This window comes from Aegilops tauschii, chromosome 2 (genome assembly GCF_002575655.3).
Source record: "Aegilops tauschii subsp. strangulata cultivar AL8/78 chromosome 2, Aet v6.0, whole genome shotgun sequence".
NCBI lineage: Eukaryota > Viridiplantae > Streptophyta > Magnoliopsida > Poales > Poaceae > Aegilops > Aegilops tauschii.
Window position 1 is genome coordinate 635,067,725 of NC_053036.3, and position 19,781 is coordinate 635,087,505.

At 48.8% G+C, this 19,781-nt stretch overlaps 3 protein-coding genes across 3 annotated transcripts; 2 read left to right on the forward strand and 1 right to left on the reverse strand.

The window, feature by feature from the left end:
- The first annotated feature begins 2,026 nt into the window (after positions 1-2,026).
- On the forward strand, positions 2,027-2,869 carry LOC109739070 (uncharacterized). Its single transcript, XM_040400763.1, has 3 exons — positions 2,027-2,104; positions 2,194-2,337; positions 2,633-2,869. The coding sequence occupies exons 1-3, from the start codon at positions 2,027-2,029 to the stop codon at positions 2,867-2,869; spliced, it is 459 nt and encodes a 152-aa protein (XP_040256697.1).
- Positions 2,870-2,926: 57 nt separating this feature from the next.
- Positions 2,927-3,286, forward strand: LOC120974291 (uncharacterized). The gene has a single exon (XM_040400764.1). It carries the CDS (start codon positions 2,927-2,929, stop codon positions 3,284-3,286), a length of 360 nt encoding a protein of 119 aa, XP_040256698.1.
- A 6,194-nt stretch (positions 3,287-9,480) lies between these two features.
- On the reverse strand, positions 9,481-13,181 carry LOC109739071 (uncharacterized). The gene is made up of 10 exons (XM_020298152.4): positions 12,798-13,181; positions 12,482-12,707; positions 12,300-12,392; positions 12,056-12,225; positions 11,813-11,955; positions 11,533-11,713; positions 10,819-11,425; positions 10,453-10,565; positions 10,072-10,315; positions 9,481-9,974 (listed from the first exon to the last, which is right to left on the reverse strand). The coding sequence occupies exons 1-10, from the start codon at positions 12,953-12,955 to the stop codon at positions 9,735-9,737; spliced, it is 2,175 nt and encodes a 724-aa protein (XP_020153741.1). The 5' UTR covers positions 12,956-13,181; the 3' UTR covers positions 9,481-9,734.
- Between the last annotated feature and the right edge of the window lie 6,600 nt (positions 13,182-19,781).

Consider the following 19,781-nt stretch of genomic DNA (forward strand, 5'->3'; position numbering starts at 1 on the left):
ATCCTCGCTAGTCCAACAAATTAATTAGAATTGGATAGGAAAATTATGTTTAGTTAGATGAAGGCTGAATTTACTAAGAAAGGTTAACACTGAATACAATTCTATCACGCAATTCTTAGTAACCTTTGTTTTCCAATTTGACATGATGGTTGTAATATCAACATGTCTAACACTCAAATTTATTAATGATATTCAAGATCATGTAACAATATTAGAATGTATCTTTATCTCAATCTCAACCTTGATCTCTATCTTCTAGTGGCACAATGCCTCAATAGTCATACTCTTCCTCCTCATTAGCATATGCTTCTTACAAGTCCCAAGCAGAAGCAATGCAATTATGCTCCTAAATGGATAATGTTATTGCAGGAACGAGCATCCCCACAACAATTTTGTTCATGTTCTGAAATACCATGTAACAGTTGTCAAGATCGAAAAATTAGGAGAACGACGAAGATGTATTTAACCATGCTTTGAGGGAACCTGTGAGTTATTAGGTGAACATAGGAAGGTCGCAAACATGAGGGCCAGAAGCTTGGGGAGAAGTATGTTTCCAGCTTATACATGTGCCTCCAGTGGTGAGATGGCTTTGTGCAGAACCAGTGAGTTGTTCGGTGGTTCATCTTCGGGGAGAATGTGTGACTTAAAATGCTTACACTGGCTTCTTGTTCTCATGGTACTTATTGTACAACATGAAAATATGAGCCAAGCAAAGACCCAGGAAACATATACCATATCAAGCCTCTAGGGACAAGAAGACATATGACTTAAGTGGATCTTTCCATTCGGGCAAAGAGAAAAACAGTTTGCATATTTCAATCAAAGGAGATAACAGTTCATGCATGTTAATATGGCATAGTAATCTCAAATAAAGCCTGAATTTTGGTTATGAATAATAGAAGTTCAGGGTTTGGCATGTCTCTATGAATCATGATTTTTTTCCACCAAGATCTCTTATGTGTTCATTTCACATATATATTAAGTATCACTATTTGAATTCAAATCCTATACAAGAATGTTAAGTGTGAAGTACTTGGAGATAATGATCAATACCTTAAGGACAACAACATAGATATATTTTTTCCTTCACTTGAACCTGATCGAGCATCAGGCAAACAACCTCCACTTCACCAGAATATTAGAACTTTAGGTTAGTTGCTAATTATTATATCCAGTCTAGGAGCATGTAATGTCATATTCTCTATTACTCTTGTCTTAATCATTTGATGTTGGTAAAATTATTTTATCTAAAATTCTGTGGTTGTGTTAAAGAAAATGTTAAATATGCATCCAAATTGTTTATGTGGTGGAGGAAAAGCTTGCATGCATGTTTACTCTCCTAACACTAAACCTAGCGAGAGGCAATCTTGGGCGCGTCGTGCTCCTACTTCTCTTCCACTAGTAACCCCCTCCCCAGCATCCTCCCTAGCCATCACTGCCGGTGAGGGTGCACCCGGAGGACCCGGTCTACCGGGCGGAGACGTACTTTCCCATGTTTTGGGGACTTTAGGTAGGCATTCGTTGTCTGCCTCTTCAACCCTTTCAACTGTTTCGCATCATAAATGGTGGGTGCAATGACCCGGTGAATAATTCTTTCTCTAGCCCTCCAATATTGACAGTGTTGTCTATGGCGGCGTCAATGGTTTGCAGTGTACTTCGAGTGAATTGCAAGAAACCATCACATTTGGGGCTTCTCTTGCAGAAAACTACCTGGTCGCTAATCTTTTGCAAAAGCCACCGCACATTCAGTAATAGTTTTGCAGAGTGCACTGAACCTGTCATTTGGCGCGGTTGAGGGCGTTTCTGAAAGGTGGGGCCCAAAATCTCTGACGTGGCCTCACGGGCGCACGGACGGCGCCGTTTGCTTAAGATAGACGCGGTCGGGTCGCCAGAGACAGACCGCCCGCGCCCGACCACATCTCGCTCGCTCTCTCTGCTCTCACGCTCACTCTCTCTGCTCCCATGCTCGCTCCCTCCCCTCCCATTTGCTCCTCTCCTCTCCGGTCTCCGCCGGCCGCCGTCCGCCATGGTGTCCTGGAGCGACAATGAGAGCACTGACGGCTCCGCCGCACAGTACATCTCCTCCGACGACTCTCCTCTCAAGGTCAGAACCTTCTATTGCTCATTTGTGTTCTAGGGTTTCTAGGGTTGAACATTTGGTCGATTTGAACAAGTTTTTGTTGGATTTCTTAGATCCCAGCTATAATTGATGAGCCGTCGTTCGAGGGTCTTGCTGACGACTTGAATGTGATTTGTGAGCATGGGAATCCAGGGAGGAAGTATGTTGCATTTGAGGGGATAAGCACTGGTAGGAGGTTCATTGCCTGTGCCACTGAAGTAAGTTTTAAGTTGTGTTTGCAGCATTCCAATTCTTGTTCTAGGGTTTGTAGTTACTGTTCATGTTCTAGGGTTCATAGTTACTGTTCATGTTCTAGGGTTCATAGTTACTGCTCATGTTCTAGGGTTCATAGTTACTGAATTTAGTTCTAGGGTTCATAGGTACTGTTCTTAGTTTTAGTTTTCATAATTATTCATCATTAAATGAATCTGATTCTGGTACATAAACTGAATGAGCTATTTAACTGAATCTGTAAGTAATGTCTGTAATTTTGAACTGATTTTTCTATTGTAGGGTGTTGCAAATTGTGGATTAGTGCAGTGGGTAGATGGGCATTGGCCAGAGCATCTGCAGAATGCTATTCATAAGATGTGGCTTATGTATGAGCATAGCCAGCATGATAACAAGATGGCATGCCTAGAGCATTCAAGCACTGTACACAATCTCACACAGCAGAAAAAAGAGTTGCAGGAGACATATGAGAAGCTTGTTGAAGATGTGAACAACCTCTTGGATTATAAGGATAGCTAGCCTGAGGTAAAACAGAAGAATGATGCTGAGAACATTTCAGTTAGTGTGGAAAGCAGCATGACAAAGGATGCTGAGATAAAAAAATTAAAGGCTGTTGTTCACCAGTTAAAGCAAATTCATGTAGCTCAAGCCACTGTCATTAGGAATTTGAAGTTCAACCATCTTAAAGAGAAGGAAAAGTTGAGCTCTGATAAGAGGACTTTGGAGATTTGCTATGCTGACCTGAAGAAAGAGAAGGATGACCTGAAGAAAGAGAAGGATAAGCTGGATTGTTGCATTGCTGAGCTGATGAAAGTGAAGGAGAAGTTGACCATGGAGAAGAGTACTCTTGCTTCCTGCATTGTTGAGCTCAAGACAGCAGGTGATAGCAACAAGAGGAAGCTTCACCAGATTAAGGCTATTTGTGATGAGGACTAAGTTGTGTTGTTATCTGACCATGTGTGTCAATGATGTATTTTGTAGTAGCTATGGAGGAAAGCTTGTAATGTGTTAAGATTTATTGTGGTGAACTCTATTATTTCTGTAGCAATGAACCTTGGATTGTATGTTGTTTGTGAGAGTACTCTGTTTGTGATGAATTATTAGCTTGGATTAAGTTCAGTTTGTGATGAATTATCAGCTTGGATTATAGCAAGTAGATAGTGAACATAGATAGCAAGTTCATACTGCATAGATAGTCTGACATAGATAGAACTGGCATACTAACATAGATAGTCTGACATAGATACAACTGACATAGATAGAACTGGCATACTAACGTACTGACGGAACTGAACTTTTTCTTCTATTAACAAAACTGAAGACAACATGTCACTCCTCCTTCTTCAGCATCTTCATGCGTTGGGAGCGCCGCACGTCATTGTTGTTCACCGCCGTCCTCTTCTTCTTGGCCGGCGCTGGCTCCACCACATCTTCACCGCCACCCTCCTCTTCTTTCTTCACGATGACGAGCTCTGGGTTGTCGGTGACCTCCGGCAGCTTATCCACATCAATTGGGCTATTCTTCTGCCCCTCCACAGCGTCGAGGACGGGCGCCAGGAGCTGCACATCAGGCTCGTCATCGGAGGAGTCGGAGGAGAGTACGACGACCTCGTCCACCTCGTCGTCAGAGGAGTAGTCGTCAGATTCATCAGAGTTGTAGTCGTTAGAAAACTCGGCGTCAGAGTCCTCGTCTGGCCCGAGGACCCATGGATTGCACCTCTCCCAATAGGCGTTGTTGATGGGGGCTGGGAGAGCGAGGACGGCGTCGGTGATGTCATCCGCGACGGCCGGCGGCTTGGTGGATGAGCGGTACATCCACCAACGGGCGCGCTGCCTAGGGTCGGGGGAGCGCTGCACCTCGTGCATCGCCCACAGGAGAATGGTCGCTAGCGGGACGGTGCAGCCGGCAGGGAAGGCACCCTGCCTTTCGGCAGGTGTCATCACCTTCACCAGGCCGCGGGCATGGTTCCTTAGCATCTCCAGACTGGGGAACCAGCGCGCGATCTCCCTGTACTGCGCGCGCAACTCTCCTGTTTTCCTACAGTGACAACATATAGACAGATTAGAACATAGTATTAAATATACACAAGATTTAACCTGCAGTGACAACATATATACACAAGATTTAACCTGGTGTTGGTTCCTTCTCATTGCTAGGGCTGGCTTCAGAGTTTTTGGCAGGTAGTGTACCTATGACCTGTCAAGTTGCAATTGCTGCAGGTTATTGTTGCCATCCTTGAAGTATCCTTGGGAGCTGGCTTCTCAAATTGATTCCTTCTCCTCTTAGTCTGCTTCTTTCCTGGCTTGTCTCTGAAAACTGGTGGTTCTATGTCAGGGGTCCCAGTATTTGGCCATAGATCAGGCCCAGGCACAGGATACACAATTGGATTGTAGGCTGCTTGGTACATTGGTTTCTTGAAGAAATCACTAACAAAATCTTTTGGATGAAGTTTTGCCTTGTTAATTGCAGAAACACCATGCTTGCAAGGAACACCAGTCATGTCCCATTTGCTACACCCACATGTGTGCACTTGCAGATTTACTGCATATGTGCTTTCTCCACTGCTAACCTGGTATAGATCAGGTCCTGCTTTGATGGACTGACAGTATCTAGCATGGTGTTTTGCTTCTTCTAGCTTTTCAACATATGTTGGGCATATCTGCCACTTGGCTGTCTCAGTCTTGGTCCCGTTTGCATTGAACTTAACTAGCAATTTAGTTCTGATGCCATCAACCATGGTTTTAATTGGTTTCCCTCTCACATCAAGTATCATTTTGTTGAAAACTTCACTAATATTGTTAACAACAAAATCAGTTTTACAATTTTTGTCCATGGCATGTCTAGCCCATGTATGCTTGTGTATCTTTCTAAGCCATTTCCAAGCTGCCTCACACTCTCTTTTCATGCCTTCCATTGCTTGATCAAAACCATGCTCAGTATATGAATAACTAGCCTGATCCATATACTTCTTTAACTCTTCACCTCTAAAGCCAGCTGTTTGAAAGTTCTGATAAATATGTCTAAGGCGGAATCTTTGAGGGAAATTTGGAAAGACATTGTTTATGGCTTTAAGAAGGCCCTGTTTAAATAACTAGTGTTCAAAATATAGTATAACAACAAACAATTTGACAGTACTAAGCATGGTAAAACTTCAGTAAATATAAGAATGATGATGTGTGAGGTACCTTTTGTCTATCAGATATGATAGTGTAGTTGCCATACTTCCCTGACTCACCACCAAGAGCATACTTGAGCTGGGTTAGAAACCAGGACCAGCTGGCAGTGTCTTCCTTGTCAACAATTACAAATGCAATGGGAAAGATGTTGTTATTACCATCTCTTCCAATTGCAGCCAATATTTATTGCCCTGTTGTCAACTTAACAAAGCAACCATCAACACCTAAAACCAAACAGAACACATTAGTACCAACCATAACCAAATGCAATGGGAAAGATGTTGCCAAAATAATTATGCAAGTACCTATGAAGGGTCTGCAACCATTTAGGAAGCCCTCTTTGCAAGCATTGAGGCACATGAACAAGCCATGAAATCTAGGGTTTATGCTAGGATGAGTCTTTAAATGCTTTGTTGTAACAATGCATCTACTTCCAGGATTGGTATCCAGCAGAGCTTGGAGGTAATCCCTTATCCTAGTGTATTGTGCCCTCTGATCTCCTTGGACAACTTCCTTAGCTGCTTTCCTTGCCCTGTAGGCCATGTGAATGGACACTTCAATTCCATGTTTTTTCTTCAAATTGTCCAATATTGCCTGGACTGGTGTGTTTATGTCAGACCTTAACTGTTGCTCACACTCATGTGCCAACCACCTAGCAGTCACTTTGGTGCTCTCTCCAACAGCAGGACAATTGTGGTACAAGTTCATTTTCTTTATGCAAAATGTCTTCTCATGTGCAATTTTGGAAGCAGCAATGAAAAAAGGACAGTCATCTGTACTGCAAACTACAATAACTCTATCTGAGTAGTTCCTATGAAATGAGTAGTTCCTGTTTTGTGAGATGTGAAATGTAAGCAGTGCCCTTCTGAACTGCTACACATCTAGGAAACAAAGTTTCTTGACAAATTGTTCTTGTGGGTTTTCCCTCTTCTCATCATACCAAACCCTAACTTTATTCTTTTTGGCCCTGCTCTTCCTACCATTTGGTAGCTTAAATGCTGGAAGCTGAGCCCAATCATTCTCTTCCTGACTTAAGTCACCTGGGTTGCTCTCCTCATCAGATGAAGGTCCCAGTCTTGCTCTATGATTTGATCCAAACTTGCATGGGATCTTGTTGTTGGCCGCTTCCCCCTCCTCTTACTTCCTCCTGTGCTGCTGCTACCTCCTGCACTGCTTCCTCCTACATCGCTTCCTCCTCTCAAGCCCTCATCTAGTGGCTCCTCCTGTCCTTCCTCTTCATCTCTTCCTTCATTCTCCTCCTCCTCCTCATCTGGTCCATATAGCTCTTCTACATCAGTGTCTCCTTCAAAGTGATATAGTGGATCATCCCTATGCCTCTTCATTGCCTCCAACCTAGCCAATATGTCCTCATCTTCTAGATCTTCATCCTCACTTTCACTATCAGTGAACTCCTCAGCAAGCAGCTGTGGGAGTTTTCTTTTTGCTGCCTTGTACTTCTCTCTTTGTATCTTATTACTCCTGTACCTCTGAATTTCTTCATTTCTTTTCTGCTCCATCATCTGCTCAATGTGCTCTTGCTCTTGGTCTGTCTCCATGAAATACTCATGCCTCTCATTACCATTGTCCAAAGCAAACTCAGGTTCACTTGGGCCCTTTTGCTTCAACAAAAAAGAGCTCTCCTGTGTGTTCATTACTTGGACTGGCTGTGGTTGGGGTTTCACTGGACTGGGGAAAAGAACTCCTGAATTGTCTACCTCATAGACAACTGGTACACCTATTTCTGACAAAGGAACCTGCTCTTCATAAGCATGACCAATGTTCAAATCAACTGGTCTAGGTGCATCACTTCTCATAACTGTAATGTTAACAACATTCTTTCCTTTACTAGCTATGTGATCCAACATTTCTTCCACCTTGTCATCATCAGTTAATTCTTCCATTCCTGACACCCCAGCTCCTGGATCTCTAACATAATACATAAAATCCCTTGAACTATAGCCTTCTACCTCTATTAGGGAAATGAGATTCCAGAAGGTTATGTCTGATAAACAGATTGTTCTTTCTAAGTTATCTCTGTCTAGGAAATGGAACCTCACTTCCCATTCTTCATCATCCAAGCTACAAATTCAGATAAAATGCATTTAATTTTGCTGTTAAGTAATTCATTTAACAATGTTAAAATTATTGTTAAGAGGTCTCATTGGTGGCAACAGAAATTCAGTTAACAGTGTTAAAAAATTCAGTTAACAGTGTACAGTGTTCAATAAATTCAGTTAACAGTGTTCACAAAATTCAGTTAACAGAGTTAAAATTGGTGGCAACGTAAATTTCTGATTCAATTTACAATACTAAAGTTGGTGAAAGAGAGTATTTGATCAAACAACAGACACAGAGGATTTGTGTCAAAGTACTCATGTTAAAATTAATTTCTGTGACACCAACAATCAGTTGACAGAGAGGATGTCATATAACACTAACCCTAATGCTAGAACCCTAACCCTAGAACCTTAACCGTACTACACGTACCCAAGAAGACTAACCATAGAACCCTAACCCTAGAACCCTAACCCTAGAATACCAATCGGGGAAATGACAAAGAAGGAGGAGGATGACTTACTCCACACCGCCGAAGGACGAGGCAAAATGGTGGCTGCCCGTCGGATTGGCCTTCACCGCCTGGGCAAATGCAGTAGCCGCCGCGTATTCCAACGACTTCGGCGGCGACGGCGGTTGGGGAAGAGGCAGCGCGCTCGAGGGATGGGAGCTCCCGCAGTACTCCGGTGGATCTCCAGCACCGCCGCCCGGAGCATCCCCACCGGCAGCAACTCCGCCGCCGCCGTCCACGCCGCCAGGTTTCGTCGTCGCCATGGATTTGGAGCTGGAGGGAGAGGTCTGGTCTGGTCAGGTGCGGGCGGTCGGTCTGTCCGGCGCGACCAGACCGCGTCGGTCTGGACCAAACGGCGCCGTCCGCGCGTCCGTTAGGCCGCGTCACCCAAATTGGGCCCCACCTGTCGGAAACGCCCTCAACCGCGCCAAATGACAGGTTCAGTGCACTCTGCAAAACTATTACTGAATGTGCGGTGGCTTTTGCAAAAGATTAGCGACCAGGTAGTTTTCTGCAAGAGAAGCCCCAAATGTGGTGGTTTCTTGCAATTCACTCGTGTACTTCCCACCACCCGTTTTGCACACTGAGGCTAGGGTTTGCAAAAGGTTTGTTGGTGCGGCGGCGGTGGCTTAGCTTCACCATTTGGTCCTCCGGCCGCATCTCCACCATGTCTACTGGTGCCGACATGAGGCCTGTGAGATTTATTGGAGACCTTTGGATATGCGGCTCTTCCGGTTGTGGGGGCTTCATGGCTTGTTGTCTGTGATCAACAATGTTAGGCTAACTTCAGTGTTAAGGGAGAACACGGTCGTCCCCAGTGACTTCAATCTAATCTATTTAAGGTTGTGTGCTGCTGGTTTGATTAATATATATATTTGAGTGTTTTTTTCACAGCAAAAATAATTGATTATGTGCTACATGTATTTGGTTTTATAATTAAAACATGAATACAAAGATAGGTAGTTCTGTTGATGTATGCTGAACAAGAAATCATTCTAGTATGGAACAGAGGGACGACAATGTATCATGAAGTTGTAAATGGTAACGCCCTATTTGATCAATGGTAGCTATTGACCGAGATGACAGTGCTGCGAGTAAGAAGGCGGCGTGATGGGTTCGCAACGAACAAATAGGCACATGTGCAGTGTTCGAATGGCACAATTCACTCTGATCAGCCCGTGCCCAATGTTCTCTCGGCCCGTGACAGCCTCCTCCGCGCTGAGTATACTACTCCCTCTGTAAACTAATATAAAAGTGTTTAGATCACTATTTTAATGTCCTAAACGTTCTTATATTTGTTTACGGAGGGAGTAGAATACAAACTCCAAAGGGGACCACGAGGCGGTATCAAAATTCATATCGAGCAACCTGACACTCAGGCTCCAAATGCCATTTTCAATGAACGCATTCCTATTCAACACCTGAATTATATTACAAATATCTTTCATGATCCCGCTTTTTGTGCAACTGATATCCTGCCCATAGCAAGAATAAAATCTCTCACCCAACTAATGATTAAGATCAGGTTCAGCCCTCTCTTTGTGAACTTATGTCGGTAATGTTTCTTTTTGAACTTTGCCATGATGTCTGTACAATATCTACATTTCTAACTTCCAAAAAAAGAAATATTAACATGTGTCCTTATCTCCGCCTCGACCTCCATCTTCTGGAGTCATGAGGCCTCAAGAGCTGCACAGGAGCAGCAGGGATCCGGAGCCACCACTCCCTCAACCTCCTCACCAGCTTCTCGCTGCTCTTCTTCCTCAGTGGCATATGCCTCGTGTAAGCCTCCAACAGAATGAGCACGAATATGATCCGGAACGGCATAAACGCAAATGCTGCAGCCGCAACGAGCATCGTGGTCGCGACTTTGTTCGTGCTCTGGTACCATGTAACAGTTGTCAGATAGGCTAAGTTACGCAGAGATTTGATGCAGAAAGGGTTGAATCATAGTACGGGCTTGGGGCAGATGATTAACCTGAGGAAAAGCTGCGAGCATGAGGGACCGAAGCTTGAGGAGAAAAATGTTTCCAGCTTGGACATGTGCCTCCAGCTGTGAGATGGCTTCTTGTAGAGCAAGGAGTTGTTCAACGGTTCGTCGACGAGGCGGGGTTGTGACTTCGAATGCTTCGATGAAATGCCTGTTGCCATGGTGCTTGTTCCATAGCATGAAAGCGGTAGACCCGACCAAAAAGCCGGGAAATATGTACCATATCAAGCCTCTGCGGATTGCATACAGATAAAAAGAATCACATCACTTATCTTTAAAGGGATAGGCAGGAAACTTGTTTGGATAAAGAGAAGGGAAAATCTTCTGTTATATCATTAGATATGCTCAGTCCTGGACCATGAATATTACCTGTAAACTACGTAGAGGAAACAGAGCAAGAAAACATATGACTTAAGTGGATCTTCCCACTCAGCCAGAAAGACAAGCCTCTTGCCTATTTCAATCAAAGGAAACACTAATTCCTGCACGTTAAGATGCAACCAATAAAACATCAGTAATCGGGAATATTAATCCATTTAAGTCCATCTTGACTTTATGAGTAATTCGGTATCAGTAAAATCCTGCCCAATTACGAGTAATAGAAGTTCAGGGTTTTGCATGTCTCTACTGATCATTATTTTTTCACCATGATCTTCAGTGTGCATTTCAGACTTTCGGTATTAATACTTGAACCCAAATATTACACAAGAATGTGAAATACTCAAAGATTAATACCTTTAGGACAGCCACATTGGTGTCAATGTCCTCCACCTTGACCTGATCGAGCGTCGCGCGTGCGGCCTCCACTCTACCGGAATACCCAACAGATCGCTCCAGAGCCATCTGCACCGAGCTGGTCCTTCCAATCTGGACATCCCCGACGGCGAAATCCCTTTCCTCGGGATTGTCCTCCTTCCTGAGCGTCAGCAGCCCCATCCGCACGAGCGTAAATGCCGACAGCGGAAATGGATCCGCGAGTGCCAGCTCGTCGGAACTGCCCTGAGCTGCCAAGTCATCGCCTCCCCTGAACCTCGAGCAATGTTCCTGCAGCTGGCCATACAATGCCTCCAATATCTTGTCCCCCTTGGGCAGCTTCTCTGCTAGGTTGAAGGCCAGGGTGGTCTTGAAGTAGGCCGGCAGTATGTGGAACCCCTCTTTCACGGCGCGGTACCGGAGGATCCCCAGCGTCGCGACGGCGAGCGCCTCGGCCTTCTGGAAGCCCACGAGCCGGTACCTCCTGATGAACTTGTGGGCGTGCAGCACCTCCTTGATCACAGCGAACCAGTAGTCCCGCCGGCTGTGGCCCTTGAATTGGGGGAACTCGAAGAACACCGGCTCATTTCTATCGATAGGTACCAAAACTAAATGTGTTATAAACCTATGTCATACTACATGATTGCAAGAACTGAAAATTGCAAATAATTTGAAGATGATCAGGCACTCACTCACATGGAGCTAGATTTGTACATGACGGCCTTGTCGAAGAGGTGAGCTCCCCATGGCCCCGTGGACTCGCGCTTCACGCACTGCTTCAGGTCCTTGGTGAGGTCGTAGACGACGGCGTCGCCGTAGGAGAAGTCGACGCCGATGGCCTCGAAGTAGAGGGCGTGGTTCGTCAGCGTGAGCCTCCCTGCGACAACGTGGACGCATCACCTTATATGAGGCCCTCCTGAAGGAGCACGGACCAGCAGCGCCGGGCCAAAAATGTACCATAGGGAAGGTGCTTAACCAGGCCACGTGGACGTGCCGATGTGCTGCAGGACCGGCTGCGTCGTGGCGGCTCCGAAGATGTCGAGCACCACCTCGCCGTCGCAGAGGTCCAGCGCCGGCGCCTTGTGTCCGCCGGAGATGCATTTCGTCGACCTCAGCACGCTGAAGATCAACAGAGATATGATATATGATGCCACATTGCTGCGACCCAGGAAAATGGATGTTGTTCAGAGGCTCAGGGCAGAGGATGTGTGTCACCTACTCGTCCAGGCTCGTGAGGTACTTGTGGTAGATGAGGAAGTGGAGGCGGCCGCCGGTGGAGTTGGTGAGCGCGTCGAAGAGGTTGCGGACGGTGATCGGGTGCGCCATGGCCGGGCAGGCGGGCGCGATCTTCGCGAACGCCTCCGGCCCGACCGTCCTCCTCCCGTCAACCTACACATTCCATAATCCATCGTATGCTCGAGTCGATTGAGCAAGAAGCTAAGAACACAGCACGATGACGGAACCTGGATGGCCGTCTTCGTGGGGCTGGAGTAGAATATGGACCCGCCGTCGTCGTCATCGTCATCGCCGCCGTCACCCCAGGCGAACGCCGTTTTCTACAAGGTCGGAACCATCTATTTTGATCAGCCACTAAGGTGAACTGCTTCCTGCCATCGATGCGTCGAGTAGTTTCGGTGTGGCGAACCTGGAGCTCCGCGTCGGTGTCGTGGTCGGGCGCCTCCCAGGCGAGCATCATGTCGTAGGTGAGGGAGTGGAACTCCCTGTCGCCGAGGTGGTCGTGGCGGCGCCGGGTCTCGGCGCGCAGGGCGACGTAGGAGCAGTACTCCACGATGCTCCTGGCGTAGGCGAGCGGCGGCTGCTCGTCCGGCTCCACCCGCCGCACCAGCTGCTCCACCGGCACGCCCGCGATCCTGCACGCCACCCACGAAAACCAACATCGGATCGATCCGTCAGTCCAAGAATCCAAGGACGGCGCAGGGAGATGGGACTGGGACACGCACTGCGCGCATCGGCGGACGACGGAGGCGGCGGTGGGCGAGAGCGCGGAGATGTCGCCGCCGCACTGCTGCGCCGACGTGGACGCCGACGCCGACGCCTCCTGGCCCATCCTCACGCCGTCGTCGCGCCGGCCGGGGAAGAGGCCGTCAAAGAGGCCCATCGCGGCGCGTGGCGGCCGGCCGCATCGCCCGTGACCCCGTCAAGCGCGCGCGCGCGCACGTACGCCCGGCCAAGGCGGCAGAGGGGATCGCGCGTGCCGTGCCGTGCTCCGGACGCGCTGCCCTTCCCGGGGAAAGTGGTTGGTTGGTTGGTGCGCGCGATCGTGGCCCGTCTCTGCTTTTGCTCTGCTCCGCGGGAGCCGGGTGTCCGTCCGGTGCGCATGGATCGGGAGCACGCGTGGCTTTGGATTGGCTTCGGTTCGGGGGCAACCAGGTTGCGGTTGCTTCAAAAAAGCGGAGGAGATTGATGCTACATCTGCAGATCTGCTAGCTTGTACAGTACTACGTCCTCCATCGTTCTCGTCGCCGTGCCGCCACGCCACCGCCATCTGCCGTTGCTGTTCGGTTTTGCTGCCACGCAATGAATGCGTACGCGTTACGCATCGGCGTCGTCACTCCGGGGAGAACATCAGGCGCTCCCCCATTCCAATGCTCCCATGCTACGGGGGCTTGTGCGCCATTGGATCGTGGACCCAATGGTTGCCATCGGAACCTATCGACATACTACTGATACATACATTGCACCTGAGGGCTTAGATAATCAAATTACAACTTAATGTGGTTTATTGTATTACAATAGGCAAATGAAAATATAGACACATATACACGAAGTATAAATACAAAACTCGAGTGAAATATATTGAGTGTGTTTTGTCTAGGCATCCTTCGGGGCATTGCAATTTTTAATAGAAGATGACAAGAATAGTTACTGATCTACCCAACTTGGAAGGACTTATGGCAATTGAGAATCCCGGGGAAGATAAAGCACTTAAGATGAAAGGTAAGGGTGTTTTACCTTGCTTTCGAGTTCTTGCGGGTAGACACATACCCCTAATTCCACAATGCCCGATGTGCAAAGTTGGCCTGGAGGACATACAACATTGTATCTTCACATGCACGAGGGCTAACAAGGTATGGTCTGCGCTCAATCTTGGAGAAACTATCAGGCATGCGGTAGCTCGGGACCGGTCTGGTTCTATTAACTTAGAGATACTCCTACAACTTCGAACTATGGTACATGAAATACCGGCTCCAGAGTTTATCCTTGTTGCCATGTGGTATATCTGGTGGCAGAGGAGGCAAAGCGGTGAAAGGAGTGCCCGTGCAACCTCCTGATAAGACGGCTGTGTCAATACGGGTATTGGCCACGAATTTCATCCGTGCAAATACTCCGAATCAGCCAGTTCAAAAATCTAATCAAATATGGAAGAAACCTGAGACAGGCTATGTGAAAATTAATGTAGATGCGTCATTTCATGCGGAGACCTTGGCAGGAGCTTGCAGAGCTGTGGCGAGAGATGACTGGGGTAATTTTATCGCAGCGGCAACATGGCCTATGGTTCATGTAGCATCAGTGGTTTCGGCAGAGATAAAGGCTATTCGGTATGGTCTTATTCTGGCTTCAAATATCCGGTGCTCCAATATAATCATTGAATCAGATAGTTTAAATGCATTGGAGGCAGTTTCAGACCTTCATGCTTACATGGGCCCCGTGTTGGGGAACGTAGTATTTCAAAAAAAAAATCCTACGATCACGCAAGATCTATCTAGGAGAAGCATAGCAACGAGCGGGGAGAGTGTGTCCACGTACCCTCATAGACCGAAAGCAGAAGCGTTTAGTAACGCGGTTGATGTAGTCGAACGTCTTCGCGATCCAAACGATCCAAGCACCGAACGTACGGCACCTCCGCGTTCAGCACACATTCAGCTCGATGACGTCCCTCGAGCTCTTGATCTAGTTGAGGACGAGGGAGAGTTTCGTCAGCACGACGGCGTGGCGACGGTGATGATGAAGTTACCGGCATAGGGCTTCGCCTAAGCACTACGACGATATGACCGAGGTGTGTAACTGTGGAGGGGGGCACCGCACAGGGCTAAGTGAAGACTTGGTGTGCCTTTGGGGTGCCCCCCTTGTCGGTGTCAAAACCGGCGGATCTCGGGTAGGGGGTCCCGAACTGTGCGTCTAGGATCGATGGTAATAGGAGACGGGGGACACAATGTTTACCCAGGTTCGGGCCCTCTCTATGGAGGTAATACCCTACTTCCTGCTTGATTGATCTTGATGAATATGAGTGTTACAAGAGTTGATCTACCACGAGATCGTAATGGCTAAAACCCTAGAAGTCTAGCCTGTATGACTATGATTGTCTCTCTGCCCTGATCCGGACTAAGCCCTCCGGTTTATATAGACACCGGAGGGATCTAGGGTTACATCAAGTCGGTTACAGAGAAGGAAATCTTCATATTTGATCGCCAAGCTTGCCTCCCACGCCAAGGAGAGTCCCATCCGGACACGGGTAGTGTCTTCGGTCTTGTATCTTCACAGCCCATTAGTCCGGCCCATGTATAACAGGTCGGACGCCCGAGGACCCCTTAGTCCAGGACTCCCTCAGTAGCCCCTGAACCAGGCTTCAATGACGAGGTGTCCGGCGTGCAGATTGTCTTCGGCATTGCAGGGCGGGTTCCCCTTTCCGAACACTCCAAGATAGTCTTCGGACATGACGAACGTGTCCGGATCTGCAACACAAGTTCCACGCACAACCGCGGAGAGTATAGTATTTCACGAGTCCAATCTGCTGACAACTTTTCATAAGGTGACATCACGTCTGCCCGGTCATTATTTTGAACCATTTCCTTCTGCCGTTCCATGTTTCGAGATGCGGTTTTCATTGGCACGTCTTGTCAAAGCAGAGATCGTGTCCCCTTATTGTGGGATTCTCATCAATACGGGCGTGGGTAATCCGACCGTACTGTTTGCACAGCCCTTGGGAACAGGCGAGTTTTAAGGCGAGTGGGGAGGCGCTTGATATTTACTGCCTTTATAAGGGTATAAGGATTCCACTCTTTCACCCATGCCTTCTTTCTCTCTCTGCCCTTCCATTCTCGAGCTCCAGCGCCCAAGTCCTCATCTTTTCCGCCTCAAGAAAGCACTCGACCATGTCCGGATCTGGAGCGCAAGGCAAGTGGATGGCCTCCTCCGTCAAGGAGAAGGACATCACCGGGCTTCGGGCGGCCGGGTACCTAGCGAAAGAAATCACCCACCGGCTTCCGGCAAGGGGCAAATCATCCCCACCCCAAAGCCTAATGAGAGGGTGGTGTTCATCCCCCATTTCGTCCGCGGATTAGGGTTTCCTCTCCACCCTTTCGTCCGCGGACTTATGTTCTATTATGGGCTAGATTTCCATGATCTAGCCCCGAACTCCTTCCTCAACATCTCCGCATTCATTGTCGGGTGTGAGGCTTTCCTCCGCATCCAGCCCTACTTTGGGTTATGGCTCAAGATCTTCAACGTGAAGCCGAAGGTGGTGGAGGGCCAACACGCGGAGTGCGGAGGGGCCATGGTGAGCGAGATGCCCAACATCACATGGCCCAAAGGCACGTTTGTCGAGACTGTCAAGGAGTGGCAGAAGTTGTGGTTCTATATCACAGAGCCCCGTGACGCCACCTGGGCCGCTGCTCCCGAGTTCAAATCCGGAGCTCCAATGCGGCTCACCTCCTGGATAGAGAAGGACCCAAATTGGTCTTCGTCGGACAAGCTGATAGCGCTGCAAACGCGCATCCAAAGCACGGTGGATAAAAACATCAAGCTCGTCGATGTGATCCAGGTGATGCTGGTTCGCCGGATCCTCCCCTGCCAAAGTCGAACCTGCCCTTTATGGGAATTCGATCCGGAGAAGCACCAAACCCTGGAAAGGCTCTTCGGAACTACTCACGAAGATGCCTGGAAGTTGCTCTTTAAGGGCAACGAGAAGCCGCCGGTTATAGACTCGGACCGCGGGCACGGTCTTGCCCATCCTGCCAGTGCGGTAAGGCTTTCGCGTCTCAAGGCTCATCCTCTACTTGCTTGTTCAAGGAGGGTATCAAAATTTTACTATTTTATTTTTTCAGGTATGGACAGAGAAAGCGGAGCGGATTCGATGTCCGGCTCCGCTGCCCGAGGAACCAGTCATCCCGCTCCTGGCAAAGATGTTGGTTCCGGCGCCCTAAAAGGCGCCGGAGAAGAAGGCCAAGGGGGTCCGGAGTGGCCCCCGCCGCAAGGGAGCTTCAGACGTATCGTCCGAAGACAAGACCCATTCCTCTGCCGCCGAAGATGACGAGGAGGAGGAGGAAGAAAGCAACTCTCCCCCTGATGGGGGAAGGAAGGAGAGGGCGGCCTCCACAAATCTGGAGGCGGACGCGCCCAAGAGGGGGAAGGGCCCCCTCGCGGATAACTCCGCGTGGGATGTCGACAGCAGCCCAGAGCGACCCCCCCGAAGCAAGCCTTTGGCCGCATCGTAAGAACTAAAGACCCGTATACGTCCATGTATCTGGCTTCTCCTCTTCATGGTATTAACATGTTTAGTTACGCTGTTGTAGTCCGGCCCACGACAGCTCCCAGCGATCCTCATCAGGAGGTTCGTTGAATTCAAAGGCGATGGCCAGCAAGTCCCCGCCAGCCACTCACTCTCCCCAGGCCAAGGGAGACAATGAGGTGATGTCCCAAAGGAACTTCTCAGGCCAGGGAGAGGTTCAGGAGGCTTTCAGGGTGGCGCCAGAGGGCGAAACCTCGGCGGCCGGACACATGGGGAAGCAAATCCCCATGGAGACTGGCGATGGGGGCCATGTTCAGTTCGGCCCCCAGCCGGAGACGGTTCCGGAGACCTATATAGCTCCAGAATCCGGCGAGCAGCCTCCTTCGAGAGAAGGAGGTGTGCCTATCCCGCCGGTGACTTCTGTCCAACCAGAGGCACCGGATAATCTGCGGGAAGCGCTACGAGGCGCTTCCATTGTGGATGAACACCGTATCCTTATGGGTACGGTAATTGAGAGGATTCAGCCCGTCAAGAGCGGACTGACTGAAGCCTGCAGCAGCCTGCTGACCGGCTTTGAGGTAAGCGACGCAATAGAAAAAGTCCCAATATAGACAGTAGCCCCTGAAACACTGTCCGGTGTTCGGAAAGAAAAAGCCGGACGGAGGATCAATTAAATTTCGCAGGAAACTAAATATGTCTTATGTGAATAAGCAGGCTTCATTACTGGCCGCGACCTCACACACTGCCGAAGTCTCCGGACTAAAGCAAAGACTGGAGCAGGCCGAGGAGGAGCTCGGCCAAGCGAGAAAGCAGCTGGAAGGCAAGCAAGGTATGTAACGACTCGCTATATATTCGGAAAGAATAAATGATGTGTATTGACCGTAGTGTCATGATATGTGTAGGAGCGACGACCGAGGTCGAGGCCCTTAAGAAGGCCCTGGCCGAAGCCGAGGAGAAAGCTGCCAAGGAACAAGCCGCCCGTAAGAAGCTCAAGGCCAGGCTTAATGAGGTCCAGTAGGAGCTCCAGGATGCCGTGAAAAAATGCGAGACCTTGGAGTGCTATGTTTCGGCTTGAGAGACCGAACTCCCCAAGGCTCGCCAAAGCGCGGAAGAGGCCCGGGTTGAAGCCCAGGGTGCCCTCCAGGAGATCCAGGAGGCCAAGAAGATCGCGGCGGGTAAGGCGTTTAGTATGCAAAGCAAGTATGTGAAGAAGACGTATCTTTTACTAACCCGGATTCAGAGTTCTCCAGGGGCTTTTGCGGATCTGCCACGCGGTGTGTCCGACGCTGCGGAGTTCTTCCGAGCCGAAGAAGGGGGCTCAACGGAGAAGCTGTTCTCGTCGCAATATCTTGCGCCAGAACATCCAGTGCCCTTTCGCGATCAGCTGAAATAGCTGGTCGAGCTGCATAGGGTGGCCGAACTGGCCATGAAGGGCTTGATAATCCGGCTGTGGCCTGGCGAAGCTATACCCAGCAGCTACTTCGGCCTCGTGAAGCGGCTGGTGAATGCCTGTCCTTGGTTGGACGTCGTCAAGCGGTCGGTCTGCATCGAGGGCGCGCGCATGGCCTTCGCCCGCGTCAAGGTCTGGTGGGCGAAGATGGACGCCGTCAAGCTTGTGACCGAGGGGCCGCCTGAGGGCAAGGAGCACCGCATGCCCGAGCGGTATTTCGAAGACGTCCTGGAGGGTTCTCGTATTGTGGCAACGCAATGTGCGCAAGACATTATCTTCGAATGAGTACATTCATGTTGTCTCTGCCTTGTATGAAGAAACAAAATCGTTATGTAATATAATGTTTGTTTAAAAAAATTCACCTCCTGTGCGGCCGTTTTGTGTGAAACTTGAGAGTTGGCCAGTCGTCGGCTTCTGCCCCCACGTAGGTAGTACGGGGGTGTTCGGGATGTAATCTAAACACTCTTGATCCAATTGTTTGGTCCTTGAAGGAGGTGTTTAGCGCAACGAACCAGGCAATCAGACTATGCGGCTTTAGCACCCTCACTTAGCCATAGGAGTTTGACAATAAAAAATGTAGGCGCAGCCCCTAGCATCCAAACTAGGGTGATGTCAACACCTGATCGGGGTAAGTACCGATCCTTCGCGTAGTGCGGAAAAAACCTCTAGCGATTTGAAACCTCCGAAGAGCTGACCGGCTCTCGCCGCATCATGACAGTCAGTTTTTGGCTTTCTTTACTGAGGTGCTCATCCGGATAAACCAGGACACAATCGCAGTAGTTCTCCCTTTACTATCCTAGCCGATATAGCGGGACGTAAGGTAGTAAGCAAAGGGCCGGGCAACCCAACTATTGACCAAAGACATGATTCGGAGCCAATGCATATAGTGCTAAATTCGGGGTGCCGAATATACTATAAAAATTGTTCGGACTTTGTTTCCGTATTGCGGGGCGCTATGAAGCCCCTGGAAAATTGAAACGTACCAAGGTACGGGTGCTATTTGATAAAGTTATCAAAAACAAAAAG